The 27,988-nt window shown below is 38.7% G+C and overlaps 2 protein-coding genes across 5 annotated transcripts in view; one reads left to right on the top strand and one right to left on the bottom strand.

Moving 5' to 3' along the window:
- Positions 1 to 56: 56 nt before the first annotated feature.
- Positions 57 to 26,879, top strand: TBCE (tubulin folding cofactor E). The gene is made up of 17 exons (XM_086743236.1): positions 57 to 294; positions 413 to 546; positions 1,885 to 1,969; positions 10,287 to 10,475; positions 11,522 to 11,610; positions 12,333 to 12,432; positions 15,338 to 15,440; positions 18,998 to 19,074; positions 19,323 to 19,418; positions 20,843 to 20,907; positions 20,998 to 21,062; positions 21,516 to 21,668; positions 22,328 to 22,481; positions 23,056 to 23,124; positions 24,764 to 24,823; positions 26,173 to 26,264; positions 26,516 to 26,879. The coding sequence occupies exons 2-17, from the start codon at positions 447 to 449 to the stop codon at positions 26,606 to 26,608; spliced, it is 1,590 nt and encodes a 529-aa protein (XP_086599362.1). The 5' UTR covers positions 57 to 294; positions 413 to 446; the 3' UTR covers positions 26,609 to 26,879.
- The window catches only part of B3GALNT2 (beta-1,3-N-acetylgalactosaminyltransferase 2), a 51,010-nt gene continuing 26,276 nt past the window's right edge, over positions 3,255 to 27,988 (bottom strand). For 3 of the 4 annotated variants that reach the window (XM_086743237.1, XM_086743238.1, XM_086743239.1), the window contains exon 12: positions 25,374 to 27,988. In XM_086743237.1, coding sequence (XP_086599363.1) covers positions 27,854 to 27,988 — 135 coding nt within the window. In that variant the 3' untranslated portion in view covers positions 25,374 to 27,853. Of the gene's footprint in view, positions 3,738 to 25,373 lie in introns of those variants that run through there. The other variant, XM_086743240.1, reaches the window with a different exon arrangement.

Raw genomic sequence — 27,988 nt, 5'->3', positions numbered from 1 at the left:
GGCGGGGTGACAGCTCTCACTCGGCGCAGGACGGAAGTGGAGCCGGTGGGGCCGGCCGTACCCGGAGCCGTTAGTGCCGGCGGTTCGCCCCCGGGCGCGAAGCGGGGGAGCCGGTGTGCGGGCCCGGCCAGGGGCTGCTCTTCCTGCCCGGAGCGTTACCTGCCTTCCGCTTGCGGCCGCTTCGCGCCCAGCCAAGCAGCGGTGGCTTCACTCGAACAGCTGTGCCTGCCCGCCCGAGCCTGGGGCGGTAACGGGGCGGCGGCCCGGCCCCTCGCCGGCCGCGCCGTGACGGAGGTGCGGAGGGCGGTTCGCGGCCTGGGGCCTGAGAGCCGGAAAAGCGGCTCGAGGCGGGGAGGGGGCTGGTGGGAGCAGCGGCCTGTGTGCGTGAGGAGTGCTGCTTCTGTCCCCGCAGGTCCGCGGGCAGCTCGGGCTGCGGGCTGCCCGCGATGGCTGCCCGGGTGCCTGCCGATGCGCTGGGCCGAAGGGTCTTGTGCGGCACGGAGTACGCAACCGTGCGCTACGTTGGCGGCGTTCCTCCTACGGCAGGTAAGCGTCACGATAGCAAATCACCTTTACGTTTAATGGTTGTCTTCAAAACGCTAATTACGTTCTTATAAATTACAAAAAAAAAATATTGTCAAGTAGAATGTGGCAATTTACAAGTTCTTCTTGCGTAGATATGTCAACTTATAATCTAGATAAAGTTGTTGGGTTTTTTTAAAGTCAGCGTTGTCAAAAGGAGTGTAAGAAGTATTTTCCGTTGAAACTGGTTATGTTTTTTCTTACAACAGAAAGGTCTTAGTGCATTCCTCTTCCGATTAGTTTTCATGAACAGTCTTTTGCCAGATCTCCGTGCTGCTTAGTCTGAGAAGGAGAGGACAGGCAGCAGCAGCAGATCAACAGACTAGGCACTCCTTTGATAACGTATTCAAATTCACGGGGACAAATAAGACTCATCCCAGCTTGCTGGAAGGTGTTCACCCTCAACGGGCGTATAGGACAAAAGGTAGAATTGCAGTCCAGAGCAACATTTATGAACTTTAGGTTTGGACTTAAGAGTTCCAAGAAGGATCAATTTCCACACGTAGCGTGAAATAAACTCATGTATCAGTACAGACCGGGAAGCACCAGCAGCCCATGGGGCCTATTGTAAAGGACTTGGGAGTTAAGGTTGATACTGTCCTGAATATGAGCCAGCAGTGAGCTCTCATCGCAAGCAAGATGTGTTGTACTGGGTTACCTTAGGATGATGAATGTGACCAGTAAATCCAAGGAAGCTGTTAATCCCCTCTCAGGGCAGGGGTTCTTAAGAAGGTTGCACTTGGAAAAATGTATCTAGTTTGGGACCATCCCAGTTCAAGAGGGATGTAGATAAAGTCAAGAGGATCCAGTGGAGGGCTGCTGAGGTGGTCAAGGGCATGGACCACATACATGTGTTGTGAAAAGGAGGTTGAGAGATCTGGGTTTGATTAGCGTGGTAAAGAGAAGATTAAGGGGCATCTAATAGCTGCCTGCAGCTGTTTGACAGACAGTTACAAAGATGACGGAGCCAAATTCTTTTTACTAGTATTATATTATGTAATAAGGGACAATGGCCACAAACTGTGGCTGGAAAAGGTCAAGTTGGACAGCAGAAAATCTTCTCTACAGCAGTAATGCAGCACTGGAATAGGCTGCCCAGATAAGTTGGAATCTTTCTCTCCTTGGAGATTTTCGAGATCTGGCTAGATAAAGACTTACCTGGCTGACCTGTTTTAGTGCTGATCACAATCTCCTGCTTTGAGATAAGAGTTTAGGCTAGATGAACTTCACAGGTTCCTTCTAACCGTGATTTCTATGGCTACAGTGCCATAAATTTTAAAATGTATCTACCATATTTTTCAGGAATTTGGCTTGGTGTGGAATGGGATGATCCTAAGAGAGGAAAGCATGATGGTACCCATGAAGGAAAACAGTATTTTAAGTGCAGGTGAGTTGATTCAGCCTTGGTATATCATGCATATTGACAAATTGGTCATGGGAAAATGCCCCTTTGCAATTTTTAAGGCAAACCCTTTTGATATCAATAGGCAGATATTAAAAAGATAATAAATCTAAATGCTGTGACTAGCTATGCCATAAAGGCTAGTACATTGTTATTAATCTAGTTACAGGGATTAGAATATGGTAAATATGTCAAAAATACAAGTCATATTTTCTGAGGTATGTAATAAAATGTGACTTTTGGATGTTATTAGTATTACCTTTAGTATGTTTAGACCTTCTACTTTAGTAAGGAAAACAGTATGCCCTACTTACCTTCCTGAGGTAATTCTGAAGTGAAATATTGGTCCATATTAGCTGTCTCAAATGCAGTTTAGATTTGAATTTAAGATGACTTGCATGTATCTTGCTAAGGGAAAATATCAAAATCCTGATAATTATTTGGATTATATTTGCATCACTGAGGGACTGTTAAGTGTGTTCACTTGCATTTAATACATGCAAAACATGGTGTACCTGTGGGGGATTTTTTAAGTATATACATGCATTACATAAAGACTCAAGCACTTAACATGTTTGAAATCAGGGAATATAGGACTCTAGGGTTGGTGCTAACAGCAGCAAGCTGTTGATATCCATGTCAGAGGACACTGCAGCAGCTAAAAGTTTGTGAGTTAAAAAACTTACAAGACAAATGCATAGAAGGAAAGTCCTAAATGACTCTTAAATACTAAGGGCTGCTACCTCAGTTCCTGAGCATTGAAGTGGTGAAGGATGAGAGAATATTTTGTGGCTGTATCATTAAAATATTTGCCCCATTGTTGTGTTTTTCCCAAACATTTTCTATTAGCAGCTTTTGGAGAAAGGATGTGGCACTACATGGATGTTTGTTTTGACCACTGGATCACAGCCAGTCTTACGTTAATTACGTGAACTGGAGAGATTTCTGGGTCTTTTTCCACCTCCTACTTTTCAAGGCTGGCAATAACTGTAAAACGGTGGTTTGATTATGGTTTGTTCCTGACTGTTCAAGTGCTCATTCAAGTGAAAAATGAATCTAGTATAAATCAAATCCTATGATAGTGAGCACTCAGAATCAATAGAAGGCTTTTGAAAATATGAAAGAAAGTGACAAGCCAAGAAAATAATTTAGAAGTTGTCTGTCGTCTTGCTTTTGGATGTTTTTGCTTTGGCTTGTTGGAAAATGTAACAAGACTTTTCTCTGAAATTAATTCCTCCTGTTAATTATCTTGAAAGAGTTAAAGCCATTAAAGAGGGGATAAGCAAATAATCTTTTATTTGAACTTGCATGTAAGTGAAAGTTATCTGATTAGCTGGATGAAGTCAGTCCAAAGATTTGTGTTGCTTAGATTCTGGTCTCTGACATTGGCTAATAGCAGATGACTGGAGAAGTGTGAAACAATAAGAAAAGTACACGGTGACACCTTTCCGGAGTCTCACTAGCTTTGGCTAGGCATGGGTCAAAGATTTTTCCAGAGCCAGAGGTGGCATATTTGTACACGTACTTTGTTGTACTCGCAAGGATGTTCCAGCAAAGACAACTTGTTATGAGAATTTCCTCCGGAAGAATAATTAAAAGCATGTAGTAACAGTGCATGCGTTTGCTAACCTTTGAGCATATGTTTTCAGCTTGTGAAAACTGCGATCACTTCCATTTCTGTAAGTAGATGAGTCTTGTCACTTTCTCCTGTCCGAATATAGGAAAATTATGTGGAAGGGACTTAGAACTGTTGCTGTAAAATGTCACACAGAAGGAAAAAAAATATTAAAATTATTATTTATGTATTGTGGGGAAAGTAGGTCTAGTTTTGTATTTGCCAAAAGGTCTTCTAGAAACAAGTGGAACTCCCTGAGATAGCAAAGGAGGCTGCTGTATTTGTGTTGAGACCTGACAACAGTTCAGGGCTTGTTAATTATCGGTTGAGATCAAAGTTGTTCTGAAGCCAGGAAGTAGAGCTGTTTGCTCTCAGACTTAATCAACAGAAGAATTTTATCTATTAAATAATTCAAAATTAAAAAGTAGCTATATCGAAATCCTTTCAGAGATTTCTATCTCTTACCTGTAGCCAAACAGGCATAAACAGGAAAGGGGTAGATGATGTTCAGTAGAGCAAATTGGAATTCTTAGTCTGTATGTTCTGAACTTCTGTATTTGTGTAAGGTGGAAACACTGGAGACCTCATTATCAGAAAATGAGATGATAAAGCAGAATCCATTCTTTAGAGAAATAAAGAAAAAAAACAACCCTACACCTTTGAGGACTGAATATTATTTCCCTTTCTATCTAATAATAATAAAGCAAGACTTAAGGGGGATAAGCACACTTAATGCAAGAAAAAAATTCAGCATTGCTGGATTTTTCCTAGCTAAAGAATTGGAAATTGTGGCATTAGAGCAACCATATCTTTTGAATCAATATAATAGCAAAAGTTGCTTCTTAAATACTTTTAATATAATTGAAGCAGTTTCCAAGTTGAAGGTAGTTGTATTCTGCTCTAGGAGAAATAATACAAGTAATTGGCTGGGCATTCAGAGTTTCTCTGGACAGAAGCAGCAATTTAACATGTGGTGGATGTTTTTCAGAAATTTGAGTGCTTTACATTCATGTAAAGTACTTCTTTAGCAACCGTTAGCGTGCTCCCAGGAGATGAGGTAGTGATCTCAGTTCTTGTAAGAATCAACTTTTTGAGTAAAGCTGCATATACCCAGAACAAATTTAAATGTAGTGATCTTTAAACATGTTGTTCTTGCCATACCTGTTCTTTGTACTCTGCTTTGTTCCAATCAGAGATAGTCCTTCTGGAGTCTGAGAAAATAAATAATAGTTCTAGCAGTCAGCCATGACTCACAGACACAACTTTCTGTTTGCAGAGTGGTTTGCAGCTCGTGTACCAATTGTGAAGATGTAGGCAAACTGAAGTAAAAATGGTTACCTTATTTTATCGGAAAGATGCTAAAAAAAAAAAAACAAAACCCACAACCTACAATGACACCTCTTTACTACTACCACTTGAGAAAGCGGGAAGTATTTCTTTATATAATGTGTTTACATATATAAAAATAAATACAATTTCTATGTATCTTTTTCCTCAAACCTTATCAGTAGTATCCTTTGCTTACAAGCCTACTTTGCTCACTCCCCGAATTCTGATAAGCAGAAGCTGCTGGTAGAGTAGTTCATACTGTAACAAATTTAATGAAAGGTCATTTTAAGGTTATTTATAAGACAATTTTGAAAAGAATGCTTTTTAAAAAAATAAATCTTTGAGTCACATTTTGAAATGAGATCGTAAAAGGAAAATAAAACTTAATATGAAATTCTCATTACCAGAGGATCTTCTTTGTAGTCGTTATTTGGGTAAATCAGTAGGTCTGCTTACAGCTATATGTGGTCTTTGTAGTAAGTTTTTTGGAAATATGACCTAAACTTTTATGTTTCATGGCAGTACATTTGTCTGGGTGATATATTATGTGGGGCTAATTAAACTTCTTAAGAATATGAGAACCAAAGAGCAAAACAGCTGTACTTCAAAATATGTTGACATTATGAGCGTGTTCATCAACTCTGGGTTAGCTGTAAATGACAATTCATACTCTAGTGGCATTTTTGTGAGGTTTTTTTTTTTTTTTCCCTGATAATAACGTCTTGTTTCCTAATAACTGAGGAAGCTGTTGTAATTTTAGCTGTCAGTTGCAATAGTGTATCATGTAATTAAAATAAGCTGTATTCTACAGTCCTTCAAGAGAAATAAGGAGTAATCAAGCCTTAAAATAGTGTTAAGGTATATATACAACTTTTGAAACATGAGTATGTTTTCAGATAAGTTCTTGTCTCACAGACCCATGCACACAGTTCTGTGCATGTGCTCCTCTGGGAGATGGGGGTTACAAGCACACACACCTCCCCTGGGAATGCGAGTGATTGAGCTGCACACACCTCTGGTGGGAGACCTGGGTGCTCCAGCTTCTGTGCCCTGTGCTGCGTCCTGCAGTCTGTTAATGTGCGTGCTGGTAGAAAGCACCCCCAAGGTCACACGTGCACACTGAGATGTGAGGTGCACACTGAGATGTGAGGTGTTGCTCCCCAGCAAGGGAGCATCCCTGACAAGGATGTCTGTCCTTGCTGGGTGCCGGCACACCTCGGCATCTGACCAGGAGGCAGCTCTGCCTGGCCTAGGCAGAGATGTGCTGCTGGTGGGCTGACTTCTGATAGGCATCAAACCAGGTTCTGACTGCTGCTCTGGTACCCTCTTCTTTCTCCCCACAGTTCATGCTTCTGTTATGCTTCTTGTCAAGTGGAGTCCTCCCCCACATTTAATCTCGCAGAAGGGTCATCTTCTTCCTTAGCCCTCCTCTCAGTCGGTTTTGGGTGTTCCGTTCACACATAGAGTTTACATAGGCATTGTTATTTTAGCAACTGTTTTTGTCCTTGCCATTTTGCTGGGGAAGATGTGTGGATTCCCCAGCAGTAGATCATATACTTCTCTGCTTACCTCACACGGTGGGAGTAGCATTCTGCTGTTTGACACATTTAGAGTACTTTAAGCCATAATTTAAAGGAACAGGTTCACCCCTAGCTAAACACTGTTGTCCCTAACCACTATTCAAGCGTGTCCTGTGTACAAGCAGAACCTTAAGATAGCATCTGTAACTGCAGATGTCTGTCTGTCCTTCCTTGTTTTGTGAAAGCTCAGACTCACCTTTCATGTCTGTTTGACTCAGGGAAACTTGCAAGGACTTCGAGTACTTGCTGATGTTGGCAAAGCTTCTGCTGTGCAGTCAGGAATTCGATACACCATAGCAGATTAGTATTAGGTGTCACTTAGAAGTGGTGTTTGATGCCACAGCTGCCACAGGCTGTTCTAAAATTCGAAAAGTTTTCTTTACTGCAGTGTGTAGATTCTTTTTAAAAGAAGTGTGGTCTGTTGAGCACCTTCCCCTAAAAGGAAGAGATCTCTTCATAGCTTATCTAGAAAAGATGCGCATGGATTCAACTGGCTGTATTTTATGACACCTTATGAGCTTTGTATTTTGTGTCTCCCAGTCATTATGGTAATTGCCTTGAGATAATCATGGCAAGCAGCCGGTACTGGGCAAAGAAGCCCTTCCATCCACCTTTACTAAGTTGATAAAGCTGAGATCTCCCTCCTTGGCTCAGAAGTTTACTTCTGCAGTCAGACAGCTCAAGTGTGTGACTGCTGGGAGAACAGAGTTTATCTACTACTGCATTGTTCTTCAGGTACTGAGAAGTGTAGGTGTGTGACATTTCTCTAGCATGTGAAGAGCCATCACGTACCTGTAATGCTGAGCCACTTTCTTTTACATTAGCAAAGAAGAATGTTGCCAGATTTCCTCTTTATTCAGGGAAATGGTTAACCAGTGGAAGCTGATAGCTGATCTAAATTTTAGTGAGTATCTTTCAAGGGCGGTGGGCACGCTAGCAGATAGGCTGTATTGCTTCAGGCTACTGAATCGTGAATAGGAAGTGTCTTACAAACTGACTTCTGAGATTGGGGTCAACCTCTCTATTTTAAAAGTCAGTAAGAAGTGTCAGTATCAACCAGAGCCAGCTGGTTGTCAGAGCCCCACTTGGGCATGTTCCAGATTTTCTGCTTAAGGAAATTGGGTTGCAGGACCTTATACACATGTGGGAGCAAAATCCTTGTTCTCAGACTTCTGAGTGTTCAGCTTAAGTCAGGTTGATCAGTAGTCTGCACGTTCTCCCATCTCATGTTATGCATGCTGGATGGCTCTTTGGACGAGGATTTATCTGTTTAGTTCCCAGTTATGGAGACTGATTGCTAATAGCTTTGCTTTTTCATGAGTCCAGGAGCTGTACATTAGTTGTTTGATATCTACACATGGGTTGAACAGTTCGTATTCTCTAGTGTGAAAGTTAATACAGGTGGTGTATTTTAGGGAAAAAGCATTACAGGTAAGTGACCTCTCTCCTTGAACACACAATCATTTTGCCTGAAAATAGGTTCCTATCGCAGTCTCCTTTTCTGTCCTTCTCTGTGACAGTTCTTGAAAAAGTAGATCAGATTAATAGAATGGAACTGAAAAAGAAACTTAGGCTGTGGAATGGATTTTAGTATATATGATAGCATGCATAGTGCTTGGAAGTGATAGGAACAAGAGGGAGAAATCCTATGATCTTGCTATGATTAAAAAAATAAAGAAGATTCTTGAGAAATAAACACCCCATACTTTTCCTGTAGCTTCGAATGGTAAAGGCCAAGGTAGCTAGTTGCCTTTGCATTTTTTTTCTTAGGGATAGAACTGGCTCCTGCAAAGATGCCAATAGAAATGGTGACCTGAGAGGACAGAAGTGGGCTTAGGTATGGGTATGGCAGTGGGGACACCCAAATGGCTTGGTTACGTCAGGGATAAGTGGCGTGACAGGAGGGATACAGATGTGGGGGTCTAGTTTAGCTCTGGTGAGAGGGTTGGGGAGAGCAGAGGAAGAAAAGTAGCAGAACTGTTGAGTGCAGAGGGATGGTGATGACAAAATGGAGAATCAAGGTGATGGAAAAAAAGGACAGGAGATGTCACAATAAGCATACAACAGGACCTAGGGTGAGAAGAGTACCAGTTCTCTTTCCAGAGCCCCAACTAGAATCCTGCACTGTCTACTATCAATGAAGTTGTTTGACTTAAATGCAAAAGTAATATACTTCACAGGTAGGAAATGTGATAGTTAAGATGGTGAAAGTGTAATTTACTGTTTTAAGAAGTGGTGTTAAGAAAGGGTCACATAGTTTTTATACTTGAGGAAGTTTAACATTTAAACTAGCCAAACATTTGCAAGCTATGAAAATCTTCAAAGAAATAGAAGAAAAGACTTAAGAGAAGGTTACTGGATTAAAAATGTAGAGAACTGAAAATACTTATCAAACATGAAAGTGCACACTGGATTTAAATTTTCTAAGAGTATGCCTTTTTACTTATTTTGTGTTCATTGTGCTCTAAACTTAGTCACTACAAAACTAGACTGAAAATATTTTAAAAGTAAATAATATCTAGTTTCTACCCAGATCCTTCTCTAGGATATGAGAGTGCTTAAATAAGTATTAGAAATGTTAATGAATTAAAAAGGCATGAGCAATTTGCAGTACTGATTTTTTAATAAAAATGTGAATATGTGGTGCCCAAGCTATTCCATTTACTTGTAATAGGACCGTAGTATTCAGGGTGTCTAGCTACTTTTTTTTTTTGAGAGAATTTTGAACTCTGTAGCATTGGTGGTTTATATTATGGTTTGCTCATTAGTCACTTGACATTTACATGCTGTTTTGAAAAGAGGAGTTTTATTTACATAAGTGATTTCTTCCTCTTGGATACTTTCCAGCTGAAGTCTATACTCTTCACAGCTTGCAGACAGGTAATCGTAACTACCAATTTTCTTCCTCCTGTTTTCTGGCTGATCCTCCTGTCAGATCCTCCATCTGCTCTGTGATACTATTCCTACAACTTGTCTTGGCCAGTTCTTCCTAGATACTGTGTTTCCTTGCTGACTTTGATAGAATTTTCAAAGCAATTGCATGGCAAGAAATCATCCGGCGATAAAGTTTTTTCAGTGCTCCAGGAAAACTAAGAAACTTCATAGGACTGTGTAGAACATACATTAGCTGATAATTCTGTTGAATCTTCAGTTTCAAAATTGTTACCAAGAGTTAGTATCAGAATCTTTAAAAGTTTCGGTTTGTATAAGCGTTCCAAGTGGTACAATTTACATCTTGTGTCATTTTGTGTGGATGGAAGGACAAGGCTGCATTCTCTTAAAATCATGAGTGAATTATTCAAGTCAAATATAATGAGGCAATGACTATTCTGAGTATTCCTATGGGCCTTAGGCTGTAGTAACACCCCAGACACACTTACTGTATGATTTAGGTAACTTTGTTTCTATCCATAGGCAAAAACTTAATTTTCTGGAAAAACTGAGTTTGTTATGAGCTTGGAAACAACAGAGCAGTTATTTCTAATAATGGCACTGACATTGTAATTTTGATGTGTAAGTGCATTTGGAGATCTGGTGCTTCAGTTCTTGTGGCATCTCACAATGTGAACTTGTTGGGTCACATACTGTCAAAGATACTTTGCAAGTCTTACTTGGTCCCACTGGGTGGGAACAGTGATGTCTAAAATTCTCCTGTAGAATTGCCCTTTGACTGCTTTAGCTCCCAGTATTTTTAAAAAGTAATAATGAGTACTTTTGAGATGAGTCGTTCTTAGGATACCTTTTCATATTTCACCTTTTCCTGGCTGCTCTGTTCTAGGCATCCTAGAGGAGGATCGTTCATCCGGCCAAACAAGGCAAATTTTGGAGTAGATTTTCTTACTGCAGTAAAGAATCGATACGGACTGAATGATGAGCAAGATGCTGCACATGGGACAGAGGATACATTAGTATTTGGAAAGAAGACTGTGGAATTTGTTGGCATGGATTCTGTTGCAGAACAACAAAGGCAAGTGTATCTAAGATGCAGTCTTGGCAATTGATTAGTCCAGTAGTAGTAGTTCAGTAAAGAACGGAAGCTGGTTGCCTTGCATATAGTATTGTCATATCTCTAAAAGTAGGCCAAACTGCACTATGATGGAAGAGATATGAAGCCACAATAGGAAGATTTCTTAATTTACCTGTTTTACAGATAGAAACTGGGATTATGTCAGGTTTGAGTGCTCACAATCCTCATTTTGATTTCACAAAATAGGAGGTGATGACATCTGGGGAGGAATGAGTGAGATAAATTACCGTGATTTTTGCAATCATTATACACACGCATGGTCCTTTTTAAATAGATGTATTTTAATATTTTCTTAATATTGTACAGTATTGTATCATCTTTGTTTACTAATATCAGTAATGGCTTTGTAACTAAGAGAGGGGAGGCAGAAAGTCACTGTACTGCTAGTGAAGAACTCATGTCATGTTCATTTATCTGGAAGGGTAAGAAAGAAAGAAACTTAATCATGTGTAATCGATTGCAGTTTCCGTGACCTCCAGCAGTAGAGAGGTATCAGTTCAGTAGGTGGCAGTCTCCTGAGCTGATATTCCACAACTATTTTCCCTTTGTCTCCCAGGACATACTAAGCAGTTGAAAATACTTTTTTTTTTTGTCTTTTCTTGTAAGTGACACAAAAAATGCTCAAATAACTTAGAACCTCTTGCAAATAGTGTTACAAGAAAGCTATTTAACTTGGAACATCTAATTAAATTCCAGTTTGCATAGCTATCTTTTGTCTGTTTCATCACTGGTTTTCAGTTGGATGATGGTTGGGTGGGGGTTGTGGTTCAATGAGAACTGTTTTGTAGTAGCAGCATAAAGTCAAAAAATAGAGATGATGTGTCTTTTTTTGGGTAAGAAAGTGCAATGTAGCAATCTGCACATTGCTAATTCTAAGGGAGTTGATATGTATGAAAAGGATATTATTAGTTGTTACAACCAGATATTTATATAACATGCCTATTTCTATTTGAAGGTTACTTAACAGAATGTTCTTTCTCATTCAGCCAACTGAACCAACTGGTAGAAGTCTCGGTGCGTGAGTGTGCAGTGAGCCATGCTGGTCAGAAAGAGGAAATCGGCAGAACGTGTGCTAGTATCCTTTTTTGCTATATTGCATTCTACAACAAATAAAGTACATATTTTAATATTTTGAGTGTTCACTTCAATGAATGATATATTTGTATCCTTTTATTTTAAAAATGTTTAAAACTACAGTTTATATCTAGAAGCTTAGTGCAATGTTTACAGAGTTAAAAAGTAAATACCTACAATTTTTGAGAGGGAATGCAAATTGTTGATAAAAATAGAAATATCGTCATATGTTGCTACTGGGACTGCAATTTCAGAAGGCTCCAGCAATGCAGTTTTTAAAAAATATAACTCTAGAATAGATAAGCCCATAAAAATACAACTGATATGTTCTATAGGCACCAGAGGTTTCCGATATATAATAAATAATGTATTATATACATTATATACATATATATTATATATAATAAATACTGTGTGTTGTAGTCATGTTACAGAAATACAAAGCAGGTATTATTTCTTCATTTATAAGGACTGGTAAGACTTCCTGTCAGTACAGAAATTAATCCATTTTAGGATTTGTAAAGTCAAGCTCTTTTATAAAACTATGAGTTATTTCTGTAACACAAATCAAAATAAAATTTGCTTTAACTGAGCAGTAGTATATCTTAGCCCAAACAAGTATAATCTATTTCTGTTTGAGTAAAAAACAAACCCTAATTCTAATTTCTGAAAAAGGAAGTTCAGATTTGAGATAAGTTTATTTTCCTTAATGTGAAATTTCAGATATCAGGCATATAAATCTATCAAAAAATCTGATATCATCTTGGGACACAGTAACATCTATTGCTTCTCAATTTCAAAATCTGGAAACACTTAATATCAGGTATAAATATTCATATTTGGGTTTATGTTCCTTTGGGGTAGGGACACAAAAGAAGATACTCTTTTAGATATGAGGTTGGCTTTCTAAAGGTAACTGGATGCCTCAGTACTCATTTTAACAGGAGCTAAGTTTTTAAAAACTTTTTTTTTTTTAATCTTGTCCTGAAACAACTCGTGTGTGCTGTATTTTTCAGACATCCCTTTTCAAGGAAAGACTAGAACTCTAGGAGTTTAGCATCTGTGTAAAACTAAATTCTGGATAAGTGTTTGGGACAGATGGATGTTGACTAGTGTTTTGTAAATTAGAAAAATCACAGTTCTCTGAAAAAATAGAATACAGATTTCAGCCATTAAACATTTACAGGAATTTAGGCATTTGGTAGTGTGTTTGACATAACAGATTTAATTATTTTTAAGCAAATTGGCTTGTTTGCTAAGGAGACTAGATTTAAATGCATTATAGATTTTTACAGGGTGCTGTAGACTCTTTTAAGCAGTTAGACTGAAGGTTAAAAAATTACTCAGAGTACTTTTATAGAAATGAGGAAACAGGGAGTATAGAAGCTTAGGTTTATAGCATCATAAGATGCCTTTATACACTTCTATGACAGCTAAGACAATTAATTCTCTTAATTTTAAAGCTTAGTTTGCCCCAAGGCAGAACTGACTTAATGTGTATGCATCCACATTGCATGTGTGCAGCAAGGAGATGAACTTCACAGCAGATGCAGCCAAATTTGCAGGTCGGACTCTGGATATTTGTGCGTAGGGTCTGCATGGCACTGGCAGGGTGTGGGGACTCCATTGGCCCGTGAGCCCCTTAGAAGAAGCCAAGGAGACCTCGAGTTGGCACTGCAGCAGGAGTTTGCAGCCTGCATATGAAAGCACTAGTAACACATCCTTATCACTGAAAAATCTGGCTTAGCTTTTTTTAGTTAGGTTTAGCAGTAGCTATCTGTCTGCCTTCTGGGTTGACAAACCTGTCTGGGTTTTTTCATGAGCTTAGAATTTTTTTTCTACATAGAAAAACTGTAAATTAAATACATTTTCTTATAAATTCATTCCAAGTGTCTTAAGACTTTATCTCTGCTTTTTATTATTGTTGATAGATTCTGACTGCCTATGCAAGTCTTTATTTAGGAGCCCACTTTTGTTTAAGAATGATGCTTTACCAACAGTGTCTTGACACGAAACTAAGATATCCATAATGCTTTAAGGAAGCTTTAAGTATCCCAAGACCCAGTCTATTCCTGTCCTGAAATGATGCTGATAAGAACTGTGGATCATGGTGACAGGCCTAGAGGAAAATCTCAACTACAGTGATGACATTGGAAAAGGAGGGAGGATGTTGTACAATAAAGCTGCAATTCCATCATAACAAGAGAGAGTTCACGAAATTATTTCAAAGTAAAGAGCATTTCTAGTACACATCTATACATTGGCACATGCCATAAAAATTTCCTGGTGTGAACTAATACAGTGGATTAAAGTTTGTAAATAGGTAGCAGCTTAAACCACTAATATTGAGAAGTTAATTTTATAGCTGCAACTTTGGGAAATTTGTTTTATTGTCAAGATTAACACCTTGACTGTTGACTCTTTAAGCAGAGTTGTTCAGCTCTTTTGCAGGTGGTACTAGTCATTGAAGATAGCAGCAGGGCAATAGGACTAAAGGCAGAAACCCAAAATACGACTGGTTTTGTGTCTTGGAGATCTGTGTTGAGATTAGCAGCTTCCAAAGCCTTCGTTGTACTTGCACATAATGTAGCTAAACCAATGGAAAGTGATGCAAGCTAAACTGAAATAAATACCAAGTTAATTTAATAAAAAAGATACCTCAGTTTTTGTATTTGCTGTTATAGTTAATGTGACAAAAATGTATTTTTTAAATAGTTGTAGGTGTTCCATTTTCCTCAATATTAAGCACTGAAAAGCTGTTTGCAACCTGGGTGCTGTTTGTAAATCTGACTTTGCCTAGTGCATATGTTGTCATGATTTATTATTATCAGCATGCGTAAGAGTACAAAGAATTTATTTTAATTCACCTAGAATAATTTTTTTTCAGTTTTTCATTGTTGAGAAGGTTAGTCTAGACTGAAGGGTTTTCAGATAAAATGTTTTTTTGTTATAAAATTGGAAAGCAAAACGGGATGGATGCTGGAATCTGATGCTTATGACTTCAAACTTAAATAGTCTGAATTTGTTCTTTATTGGTTTGACCTTCTAGTTACTTTAAAAAAGAAGGACATTAGCAGGTACTGCTACTGAAATTTTTGTGCAAGGAATGTTGGAAGAAGAATAAAAGTGATTAGCCATCCACCAGCTCTACAAGAGTAACCCATAAGCATGTCAGTGTAACCACACTGAGAGATTTTTATTGTAATATGCAGGTAGATCAGGCCTTAAGAAAGAAATAAAAACTTTTGCTTGAGGGTGAGTAATGAAAACTAATTTGAAGACTGCAGATTTGAGAATCCTTTAACTATTTTATAGTGATATTTTACTACTGAGAGTGGATTTTACGTCCTTTTGTTTTACTGGGGCCTGGATAGTAGGTGCTTTATTTTCAAGCAACTCTAAGCAGTTTAAGCCCCAAATCTGACTTTGTTTCATGTAACATTAATGAAAATAATTCTTTTTGTATTCAAAACTTAGGGGAGGAAAAAGGGGGAAGGAGGCCACAGATAAATAAATATGCATTCATAAAATTGGAAAGTAAATTAGGAAAGAGTACATTTGAATATAGCTAGAAGGATATTTTATAACATTTTAAAATATGTGACACCTTCCCAGTGTGTTTTTAAAATTTTTGTGTAAATTATTTTTGTCTTTAATACATAATTCCAAATTAATGACTTGAATAAATGTAGTTATTCATTATGCTAATAGTTACTCTTTTTACACAGTGAAAACAAAATGAAATTTCCATCTACATCAACTTCTATATCCAGTGTACTTCCAAGATTGAGGATCCTGGCACTTAATCAAACTGAAATAACATGGAGAGAGGTAATAACCTTTCCTGGGTTTGTTGTTATTTATATTGTTAGGTTTTTGAGGCAAGGAAAGCACAATAAGCATTTATGTACTATATTATTCTACTGAAATGTGATCATCCTTAGCAAAGGTGCTGTGGTGTAACTGTATTAATTACATAGTAGCTAAGGTAGTTCCTACATAATGTAAGAAGTTATAGTGGCAAAGGAGTCTAATAAACAACGTTCAACTTCATGTACATTTGTAAATTACCAAGTCAAGGATGCTAAACGGGGCTGGGCCCAATATCGACCCCCTGAGGAAACTCTGCTGTAGCTGATGATTCATCAGAGGTGGTAAAGGCATTTTTGAAATTTGTTTGATTCATTCCCTTATAAGTGGGGAGACATAAGCCTATGCTTAACAGGGGTGTTCCAGCACAGCCAAACAAAAGGGAAAAAGTAAAGGGAGCTGCCTGACGTTAATACTCTGTGAACAAACCACTTGAAAACGTTACTGCTTAAGCATATGGGGAGTTCCTTTGAAAAGTCAACCTTTTTAATAGAAATTTACAGTGAGTATGATCAGGCAGAAGAGAAATACAGTGATTGTCAATGGGAATATAAGCAAAGTCTAAAAATCCTAGAAATCATAGAATCACATGGTTGGATGGGACCTATAAGATCATCTAGTCCAACCGTCTTCCCACTACCATTGCTGCCACAGCTACTAAACCGTATCTTGTAGCTCCTCATCAAGCCGCCTCTTGAACACTGCCAGGGACGGCGACTCCACCACCTCCCTGGGCAGGCCGTTCCAGTGCCTTACCACTCTTTGGGAGAAAAAGTTTTTCCTCACGTCCAAATGTTTTAATTAAAAATAAAATAATTTAATGGTGAACAGCATTTCAAAATAACTTGTTGCCATGTATAAGAATATATGGCATGGGGATAGTTTCAAGAAGAGAAGACTTGTGAGGTTTGTTGTTTTTTTTTTTAATTTATTCCTCTATTTTGATATATTTTTTACAGTAGAGGGACGTGCTTAACTGTTATGCAGTTATACATAGCTCCACCTTTACATGCCTTGAGTGTCAGTTTTCCAAAAAGTACTTTCATTAGCATATTATATGCATATATCTAAATACATCTGAGATTTCTATTAATATATCAGTAAAAGAGTAAAAACCAGTAAATTATTATATAATTGTTGATTGATTGGTCAAAACATAACATATAACCTTCAAGGGGGAAAGGTGTTCTGTAAAATATCTTACCATCCGACACCATTTACTTAGAAATTGAATTGATGCATTTGAGAGTAATGAATTCACATTTATGGCTCCAAACCCACTTTTTCTTATTCAGCATTTAGATCATAATGTTATATTTGTCATTATGTATTCAAACTAAGATCTTATATTTATAAAATAATCTACTGTTATACAGGGTAAAAGAAAAATCTGGGTTAGAGCAGAGGTGCAGGATCATGTTTTTGACACTGGCAGGTAGCAGGTAGTTGGGAAAAATTCTAGGCAAAGGGCAAGCATACGGTAAGAGCTCGTTATAAAGTAATCTGGAATTCTGGGACTTCCTGAGCTGCAGACTATATATCTGTATTTAATTAATATTTGTGAAATTTTTTTTGTTTCATGATTTATCTAACAGTATTAAGAACTCATTTGAAAATTTTGATATCGGCATCTTTTAACATCAGTTTAATTATGTGCTTGTTGTAGTTCAGGCCTGATCGGGACCAGACTACGCAGTCTCTCTCTCACTCCCCCCACCCTCCGAGAGAACAGGGGGAGATGATATAAGAAAAACGGCTTGAGGTTTGAGATAAGGACAGGGAGAAATCAAAGTTACCGTCACAGGCAAAACAGACTTGACTTGGGGAAAACTATTCATTTATTTATAAAACTAGCAAGAGAATGAGACAGGGAACAAGATAACCTCCCCCGACCCCTCCCTCAGTCTTTCCAGAGTGTTAATTCAGTGTCAAATCTGTGAACTTTTGTTTCTTTTCACACTTCCTTATGACTAGCAGATAAAGTATTTTGATCTGTCCTGTTGACAGAGAAACACTATTGCAAATATTCGTGCTTCCTACTCTTGCTCTGGAGCAGAAGTTGTTACCTCTGAGTTTATAACCTTACGTGTGTTGCAGATATGGCAGCAGGATGATGTTTCACTTTTTTGGGTGTGAAGCAGTTGAGCCTCAAATTATATGCCATCACTTGAAGAGATCTCAGTGTTAATATTTTATATTGTGTATGTAATGAGATAGTTACACATTCATGCAGCTGTATAACTTCATACAGTTGTAACAGAGGTGAAAGGAGGCTTTTTGGTGTCTAGGAGAGTGAGCATTTCTAGGAGAATCAGTTAGTTGTATACATAACAAACTAAATTTGATTGTCCAGATCTCTGAACTTCACTGCTTTGTAACCTTTGTGACCTCCTGTAAAAACAAGCCTCAGGCAGTTAAGCTGTGCATGTGTATGTCTGTGTTCTTGCATCTCAAAAACTTTGAATCTGCTAGCCAGTTCCAAACTAATTTTTAAAAGAGGTGGAGGCTTTAAAATAGTTTGTTACCTGCAAGTTCCAAGAAAATAGGAATGCAGATGGAGGAAAGAGCCCCTCTGAGTTTCCTAACCAAGGGAGGAGTAGCAGGATGAGCTCACACTTAATTTGACTCTGGAGAATACACAGAAGAAAAACCTGAGCAAAAAAAAATATTTGTGACTCACAGGCAGAAATCTTTAGAAAGCCAGTCAGTTCCAGTGCTTATGGAACTCCATTTGTGAAAACTGCAAAGTTTTTGACACTGTCATAATTGCATACAAAACTAGGTTTTATGACAGCAATTTCTATTGCTTTGTAATAAGTGTTAATTTTTAAAAGTTATGTTATCTGCTGTAGATGTTTGCAAAAACTAAATCCTTATAAAGCAAAATTATATTTTTAATGTACTTTCAGGACATAAGATGTAAAACAAATGCATCTTTGTTCAATTTGTACCCTTTTTGAACTGATTTGTTTTCTTTAGAGTACTTGAAAACTTCAGGATATGTGCTGACTTAATGCAGTTCTTGGTTTTTAGTGGCTTCATGTGCTGGCACAGTCTCACGACAGAGAAGCCTTCAAGCTTTGATAAATGAAGACATTTTAAAAGTCTGTCAGACCTGCTGAGATGTGCAGAAGTTCCAGAACCGTTAGCAGTCCAGTATATACAGCCATTCCCTTGCCTCATCATAGGGAAAATCTGATCGCTCCAACCCTATTGAATAAAATAAACTGAGTTTCCAGGTCACACAATCTGAGGTAGGGTCGCTGCTCGCCTCCAGCCTGGAACAGTAAGTCCTGTGACCGTGTAGAACCCCTTTGATGTCATCTGTGCTGGTAGATCCAGACAGAGGAAAGAGCCAGCTGGAAAAAAGGGAGGGTTAGGCAATCTGTAATACTTATTTCTCTGGTTTTGAGAGCTATGGCTCGTTCTGAACATGTTCTGAGGAAACCTGCATGAAGCATAATTTCTGAAATAGTTTTTCCCAGCTTTTGTTATATTAAATGAAGTTTTGCTCTTAGGTTCTTCTTTGTGCTCCAGGATGGCCAGCACTTGAAGAATTGTACCTTACTTCTAATAACATTTCAGTTTTGGAAAGGTGAGTAATGTAAGTCAATTGTTTGTGACTGATGTACTGCAAAGTTACATAGCAGATACAGTTACACTCCTGTCGTGTTTACATCACCATGACATAATTGTAAAATAAATAATACAAACTTCACATGATGTACTTCAGAACTTTTATGAATGTACACAATTATTTGCATGCAGTTATATACTTAGAAAACTAATGTTTTCATTAACAAATAACTTTGTTTTGCTTATGTTTTTTTTCCAATGTGGCAGGCCTGATAATGTCCTGCAGACCCTGAAGTTGCTAGATCTTTCAGACAATCAGTTACTGGATGGAAATCAGCTGCATCTAATAGCTCATCTCCCCAGGTAGCTGTTAAACAAATTTCCTAGAAATTCCTTGTCCTGCATATTCATCTCCGTAGTCTTTGTCAAAATATAATGGTATCGATGTTGCATGGAAGGTTAATGGAATCTTGAAATAGAGGCATTTTGCCCTCTTGAGCAGAGTAATTCAATTATTTAATTGAGCTATTTTAATGTAATCTTATTTTTTGTTGTACAGTGACATTCTTAAGTTGTATGTTATTAGATTTTTATTATATACTCATGAAGCCTAAGTGATTTATCACATTACTAAGTTTTTTTATGTATTAGTATGTGCAGGGTTATATCCAAGATGACAGGACTGTAGAGTTTGTGTGGAGTGGCAAAGCAAAGGGGTTATGGAAGCGTCTTCCTGGGAAGTTTTCTGACCGTGACAGTGTAATGCAGGTTCATCAGCAGCTGCACAGCCATCCTGGGGTCGGTTGAGCATGCAGAAAGAGGTTGGGCAGTCTGTTGGAAGGTGTCACTCCTAGGGCTGACACGCTAACGGTCCTTGGTGATGGGCACTTCCCATGAGCAGTTTACACCTGGGCTGCCTACTTATTTGTCCTTTGTAAAGAAAGCAAAACGAAGAGGGGCTGGAGGGAGGTAAAAAAGTGTGGTGATAATTCTTCCCCATCTCCGTTATCTGCTCTAGATTATTAATTATGGGGAAGGTTACTGTTGTTACTCTACTGGTAGAAGTGTGTGGCACGTCCTCTGCACAGGCACTCTCTTTCGGAAGTGTCAGTGCTTTTTTGGGGTAGCTTAAAGACATTGAAAGAGACATGCTTCAAAATAAAAATAAAAAAAAAACCCCAAAACAAACAGTATACTTCCCATACTGCGTTGGGTAAATGCATTTGATGTATTTCCACTTTCTCAAAAGAATGGCTGTGGTGATACCCTTTACATGATCCTCCTGGTTTACTGCACTCTCAATAGCAGCGTCTTTATGGTAGTTACAGGCTCCAGCTATGATTGCTTGCTTTGGGGTTACTGCCCAGGGAAACTGGGTGTGTGTTCCTTCCTTTTAAAAGCACTTCAGTTACAGTGATGGGAAAATTGTGCGACTAATACAATAGTTTTCCTGTTTTGCAGAATTATTATCTTGCACTGTACAACAAAATAGCAGCCACGATATTAAATAGCCACAAGCTATTTTTAAAAAATCATTTGGAAAATCACACCATTTAAATCCAGGAGCCATTTTGAAAGCTTGAAATTATTGCACTTAATCTCTGAAAAATTTATTCCCCAAATGCCCTGCTGAAGTCTGGGTACTGTCTGGGAAGCTGCTGTTCATTTGTCAGTGATTATGCGTCATGTCAGAAGATCTTTGCTTAATAAAAAAAAAAAAAGAGATATTTCTTTAAAAAAAACTTCCCGTGCCATGTACAGTAATGATTGTATCTATTAAATTTCAGATTAGAACAGCTAATACTTAGAAACACTGGATTATCTTCTATACACTTTCCTGATGCTGGATTTGGTATGTAAAGAAAGTCATTTATTTATAGCTTTATAATTCTGTTTATTTAAAGTTTTCACTATTGTCTTGTAAATTTACTCTTTTTCCTAGGATGCAAAACTAAAATGTTCCCTTCACTAAAACGCCTTGCAATAAACGACAATAAAATATCACAGGTAGGTTAGACCGGGATAGATTCACATTTTGTAAATATGTTTATCTTTAAGGGTAACCTGCAATTTGCTTTTTAAAAAATCTCTTTGTATGTGTAAGATCCTGAGCACTTTGATCAACACAGAGGCATAATTTAAAAATTTTAAAACATTTCTTAACATCTCGGTTAAACATGTTTATGATAGCTAGTCATATCCTTCTGCTACGTCGTAATTCCTGTGGCAGAACTCTAATGATCTGAAATGCTGAGTAGTTCCTAGCTTGTGGGGTTTGGGTTTTGGATGGAATGCGATTTTTTTCCTTGGCTAAATGAACAGGATGAAAGTACTTGGTTGTGCCGACCAAAAGAATAGTCTCTCATGGTCATTGTACAGAAAAAGTCAACGTTACTGTGTATTGTTCCGAAACAAAGTATGTTTTATGTTTTCTCAAAAGACTGTTCCCTTCCATTTTAGTGGTCCTCTATCAATGAGCTTGATAAACTGCCAAGTTTGCAGTCACTGCAGTGTCACAATAACCCTTTAATGGACACAGAGAAGAACCCAGATACCCTGAGACAGCTAATTATTGCCAAGATAAGTCAACTGGAGGTTTTGAACAAGTCTGAGGTACATGATTACTTCAACAAATTGCAGGAGTCTGGGGAAAAATATTAAATCATTGCCTGAGGAATTGTTTTCAGTTTCTTTTAAGATTACTGTTTGTTTGGGTGCAGGAAAAGTAACGTGCCGACTATTCCATCGCCTAGTCAGTGGGGCACCCAGTAAGGCTACAAGATCCAGCCCTGTTTGTGAATGCTGCTAACTCAGTGGGCACTGGGACAAGGTGGAGGATTGGTGGCTTTGTTCAAATGCCCAAGTCGTGTTGAAGTTGCAGGACTGTTAACAAAAACCAAACACTGCCCAGAAAAAAACAGCATAATTAAATCTGATTCCGTGACTGTAACACAAGAGTTTGTCTTCTGTAATAAGAAAATAGCATTATCTAAACCAAATCAAACTTTCAGCAAATGTTTATCTTAAAAAAGAGAGCAGAAGCAGCATCTCTTCCATAGCTACAAAAAAACATCCTTGCATCATCGTATGTATCTTTGCTTAGACATTCACATATGGATCCGTCAGTACACGGAGGCAGGGTTTGTAAGATTCATGGTAGCATTAAAACATGCTGCACACCTAAGTAAGAGCACGGAGTCAGTGTCGTTACTTAAATTTGCTTCTCTGGAAAGTTTGTAATTATATTATGAACCATTCCTGTGTCAGTATAGATCCTTCCTGCTGAAAGAAAGGGAGCAGAGCTTGATTATCGCAAAATATTTGGAAATGACTGGTTAGCAGCTGGTGGAAGTTGGGACCCAGACAAAAACAAACCAAGTGAAGAATTTCTTGCTGCCCATCCCAGATACCCATCACTTTGTCTTAGTAAGTACAAGTACACTACAATTAGCATTTTCTCACTTCTGGCGTGGTGGTAGCACTAGTTCAGTCTCTCTTCAGTTTGCTTCCCTTCCCCTGGCTGCTCTTCCACGAGCTCCTGCTGCCTTAGGAAAGCCCACTCGGTGGCGGGCCGGCGTGCACGTTGCTTTTGCTTCTGTGGAGCAGCTGCAGAGTACTGCACCCTTCCGGGCACTGCTGCTTCAGGAGTTTGGGCTCACTGCCTCAGTGATGACACCTGTGAGCATCTGCCCCAAAACTCTACTGGTGGCTGTCTCCACCAGGGGCTTTTTTAAAGTGGGAATGTTAAGCAGCACCTCCATGTGCCTGTCACCTGCTCCACCCCCATCCCATGTGCCTGTGCTGCTCTAGCAGTTGATCAGGGCTTGTGCCTGCAGCAGTGAGCATTGCAGGAACCCACCGCTCTGTTCTCAGTGTCCTAACTGCTGAGGGGAACCAAGGCAGCAGGCTCATGCCCGGTCCAACACCACGGTGCTTTTGGGATACTCTTGAGTCTTATTCTTTGAAGGGTTCATGTCTATGTGCGCTTTCCTTCACACAGAATACGGTGCACCTGAAGAAGGAGAACTGAAGGCACAACAGCCTTTAACTCTGAAGAATCAGCTTCTGAGTAAGACACCAGAAATGGTCAAAATTGTTCTTAATTTAAAATATTTTACAAGCTTTGTTTCCTGGGTGCATATGGAGAATAAAAGGTTCAAACGCCTTTGAGACATCAGGGTTTCAGCTTCTCCAATCTGTATCCATGAGTTTGACTAGATACCTGCTTCTGTATACTCAGTCTCCTTTCCCCACTCAAGCCAAGCTGAATGGTTTGCTTAATTAAGACTTAATGGAGAACAGAGTTAATCAATACTCCATTCTCACACTGTGAATGGCAATTTTAACCTCAATAGCTGCACTGTTTTCTGATTACTTTTTTTTTTTTAATAGTTTCTTAACTTTAGGACCGTCAAGAAAAATACATGCAGCTTTGGTATTTGGGACTGTCTATGTATTTAAACTAGGTTTGTTGTGGGTTAACCCCAGCCAGCAACTAAGCCAAGCCCCACACAGCTGCTCGCACACTCAGCACTGGTGGGATGGGGAGAGAAAGCGGAAAGGTAAAAAAAGTGAGAACACTCATGGGTTGAGATAATGACAGTTTAATAAGTAAAGCAAAAGCTGTGTATGCAAGCAAAGCAAAGCAAGGAATTCATTCACTACTTCCCAGCAGCAGGAAGGTGTTCAGCCATCTCCAGGAAAGCGGGGCTACTGGAGTGTAACGGTTACTTGCGAAGACAAACACCATCGCTCTGAATGTCCACCCCTTCTTCCCGCAGCTTTATATGCTGAGCATGACACCATATGGTATGGAATATCCCTTTGGTCAGCTGTCCCAGCTGTGCCCCCTCTCAGCTTCTTGTGCACCCCCAGCCCACTCGCTGGTGGGGTGGGGTGAGAGGCAGAAGAGGCCTTGAGGCCAGCGTCAACACTGCTCAGCAGTAACTACACCAGCCCTGTGTTATCAGTGCTGTTTCCAGCACAAATCCAAAACACAGCCCCATGCTGGCTACTATGAAGAAAATTAACTCTATCCCAGCCAAAACCAGCCAAGGTTACATCCCAGACTCACAAATTCACTTAGCTTTGTTTCCCAGTTGATGGAACTGAACCTTTTTTACTCCATGGGGAAACCAGTATTTTAAGGCTTTACATTCTAATGCATTTAGGTGGAAAACTAACAAGAGCAAGGAGTCTAGTTGGCCAGACGTAATCAAAACATTTTTTTTTTTTTAGGATGAGTCTTTTAAGCTCTGTAAAAGAATTAAGCTAATAACTTCCTTCAAATGTGCTTGTATGGTGCTTATGAGATACTCAGGGTTAAAAACCTGCTTTAAACTGAGTAGGCAGTTTCCATCCTACTGCAGGTTATTTTAAAAAGTTAACTAGAAATTAAGCATTTTGAGGCTAAAAACATGGGTTTGGGGGAAAAGGAGTAAAGTATTAGGGAGTCACTTCTTTTAAAATATTTTTCCTAACTTACCAAAGACAAATAAAAACTTGAATATTTTAATAAAATTACTTTTAACTTTTCAGAGAATGACAAAAAGCTATCTTAGCTGCTCAGAGGCTACAAACTATTTTTTTTGAGATCAAGCTGAGCTAGTGGAAACAATTTGTAATAAAAACAGAGTAGAAATACTCTGTGCTCCTCACAGAACAGGGCTCAACATTCTTTCACTAATGTCTCACTGTTCTTCCTTAAGCTTTGACAATTAAATGTCCTGAGAAACCTGAACAGAAGCCAGTAGAGAAGAAGCTGCCAGGTAAGAAGCTTGGCTCTGGTTGAAGCAGTTGATTTATAGCTCCCTTTCAAATAACTGTATTAAAGAACGGCAGCTGCCTCTAGCTTTGGCAGCTCCTGATGATTCTCCCCTGAAGACTTTGTCACATAAGGAAATGACAAAGGTAGAAATTGTTTGAAAAAGTAATTATTTTTCTGACCTTTATACTGACTTTCAGTCCAGCTTGAAGATTGAAAGTTGGTGCTTGTCATATGACTTCATGGTTGCGTGACTAATGTGTCTGAGGCAATCAAAGGCTAATTAACTGGTGTGAAATCTGGTGGATGCCTTCAACAAAACAACAAGAATATGAAGTTGTAAAAGCCAGCTATGTAGTCTGCAGTTCTAGATACGGAGGTTTCTAGTATCTAATATGTTAATTTAGAAATGTAATTCTGACCTGTATCAAATTTGTCTTTTGAAGTTTTAATGCCTGTAGTGAGACTCGAATGAATAGACTTTATTCTAAATCAAACAGATGTTTTGGAAAGATCTGTCAGAACGGATTCTGAGAGAAAAGACTTACTCAAGCTTTAGTCTAAAATAAAAATCACATTTATTATCACAAGTTGCATAAAATCAGATAGATACAGCTTTTACAAAAATGTTTGATAGAAAAATATTTGTCTAAGTACACTGTGTGGTATTACAGGAATAACTCACTATTGCTGTGCCTTTAGATAAAGCTTCAAAAGAAGTGAAGGTTCAACCAAAATACTGAGTGTATCTATTGCAAACAAAGGTATCACCTCTGGAACAAACTACATTTACTCATTCAGGATCCATTACAAAAAATATCCCTTCATGTAACTGACTTCATAATCACTCTGCAACGCCACTGGTAATTTGTTTGGCACTAATTAATGCAAAACCATTCCTAAGAATGCACTAGTTCCACAGTGACGCTCATTTATTTGTGCTGGGAAAGCCAATTCCTGGAAATAAAAACTTCAAGGAACAGTTGCCAGGTGCACGTAGTCAGAACCTGACTGGTATGTGTCCCAAAGGTCACTTGGTTCAGCACGTACTAAATACAAACTCAAAAAAGGGAAATTATGAAGTCGTAACACTTGAATTTGGTATATGGGATCAAAGCGCTTCAACCGTAGTAGCATATCCTGTCCTAGCCCCCAGAGATTAAACCATTTTCACTTTGATATTAGCAATTACGGGTTCAGGTACAAAAGATATTATTGCAGTGTTAGAACTGAAGCAGCAATACAGCCTTTCACTGTTGCTAGAAGCAAGTATAGTTGAAACACCAGTACTTTGCAACAGCTCAGTGCTAGCAGCATTTTTCTAAATAACTTTTCTTTCTTTCCCCTTGACAGATTCTATGACTATTCAGAGGGTCAAAGGATTGCTGTATCGCTTACTTAAAATTCCTGGTTCAGAATTGAAACTGTCCTACGAAAGTTCTAAAGTGAGTTACAAATGGGTAATTCACCAATAAAATACTGCATGCTGCTAAAGGTCAATAGCATGTTCTAAAATACTACCTAACAAAATTCATTTCACTTACATAGGGCAGTCTTCATGCTGTAATTTAGGACCTAATTTCATTCCTGTAATATGACAGATCTTCCCTGACTGCAACTGCCTGATCTGTATTTGGTTTAGATGAGCAGATTTCAGTTTAAGTCTGATCAGGTTTTTTTTCCTTTCTTATTCCAGCTGGAGGGAAAAGAAGTTGAACTAGACAATGACTTAAAGCCTTTGCAGTTTTACTCAATAGAAAACGGAGACTCTGTGTTAGTACGGTGGTGAGAAGAGACTCCCTTCATGGACTGAAGGAAAAGCCAACACCGGAACTGCAGAAGAGTTATGGAATTCCCCCAGACGCTATGGACAGCCTGTGCCTGAACACGGGTGCGGGAACGTGAATGCTATACAACCGTGCTTTCAGCTCCTCCACTTGATCAGCCTCCATGAACGCATTTACTTCTGGCTGAATTATCTTACTTGAAAGATACCAAAAAGTGCTTCAATGCTTCAATTGAATAAAACTCAAAGTCACTTTTGCCAAGATTTTATACGACCTTCCCCTTGCAACAGTGAGAATTTGTTTTACTGAACAGAGTACATGATTTAGTTGTGATCTCTTTGCTTATAATAGGACAAAATTAGTGCTGCACTGAAAGAGGCTACTTGCTGTTTTGTTTTCACCTACTTCCAAAGACCTTAAAGCAAACAAAAATAAAACAGCGGTAACTGTAGAAGTATCTACACAGCCTTAGACTATTTAAGGTCAAAATCTGACAGACTTTTATTCTACCCTACAGTGTCGACATACCACAGTATAAATAAGTTCTCGGCATACTGCAAGGCATTGCTATTTATTTTACATTCTTTAGTGTGCTCTTTCTCAATCTTACTTTACTTTCACTTGTGTGCCCTCAGGTTCGTATCTAATAACAACTCATTGAGCTATCAGAAATCCCTCCTAATCAGGCCAAGTTTCAGTACTTCAAGATTTGGTATAAGCAAACTTTGATATTGTTTTTATCTAAAATGACAATGGTATAAACAAACTGAACAGAAACCCTAACGCCTAGCTGTCCCAGCCCCTGCACAGATGCGGGCGACCCCTGGGACGGCACAGAACCTGCTGCAGCAAGACTTACCAGATGCCTTGGTGCTGAGCACAGCTCTCCCCTGGATCCTGCTACGGCTCTATACTGAGCTAAATCAGTAGTACTGTAATTTACAAAAGACAGGCTAGTTGGCATTCTTATGTGCATTTATTAATTACAAGTAGGTGTTTGACTTTATATAAAAAGGAATTTTTTTTTTTTTATCTTAAACATTTTGGTTTGTCAGATCAACCCTATCATAGAAAATGAATAGTATCAGTCCACTTGTAATTATCAAAAGGTATGTGCAAATAGTTATACTTTAGTTGAAACCCAACATTAGAGGATACCTTAATATTCCTTATTGTTCCAAGAATGAAGCCAAATGTACATTTTTCCATCATCATTATATGCTACCCTGTTTTCCAAGGCAAGTCCATCATCTTTCCTCACACCTACAAGGATCTCCACACAGTTCCTTTAATCTCCAGAGCTCTCCCAGTTCCTGTGGAGAATACTGGGGGGAAGACAGCATGCCACTCTCGCATGTCTTCTCACACAGCCAGAGACTATC

Source organism: Chlamydotis macqueenii, chromosome 3 (genome assembly GCF_036417535.1).
Source record: "Chlamydotis macqueenii isolate bChlMac1 chromosome 3, bChlMac1.mat, whole genome shotgun sequence".
NCBI lineage: Eukaryota > Metazoa > Chordata > Aves > Otidiformes > Otididae > Chlamydotis > Chlamydotis macqueenii.
Note: the sequence above shows the minus strand (reverse complement) of the source record. Positions and strands in the feature narration are given on the sequence as shown.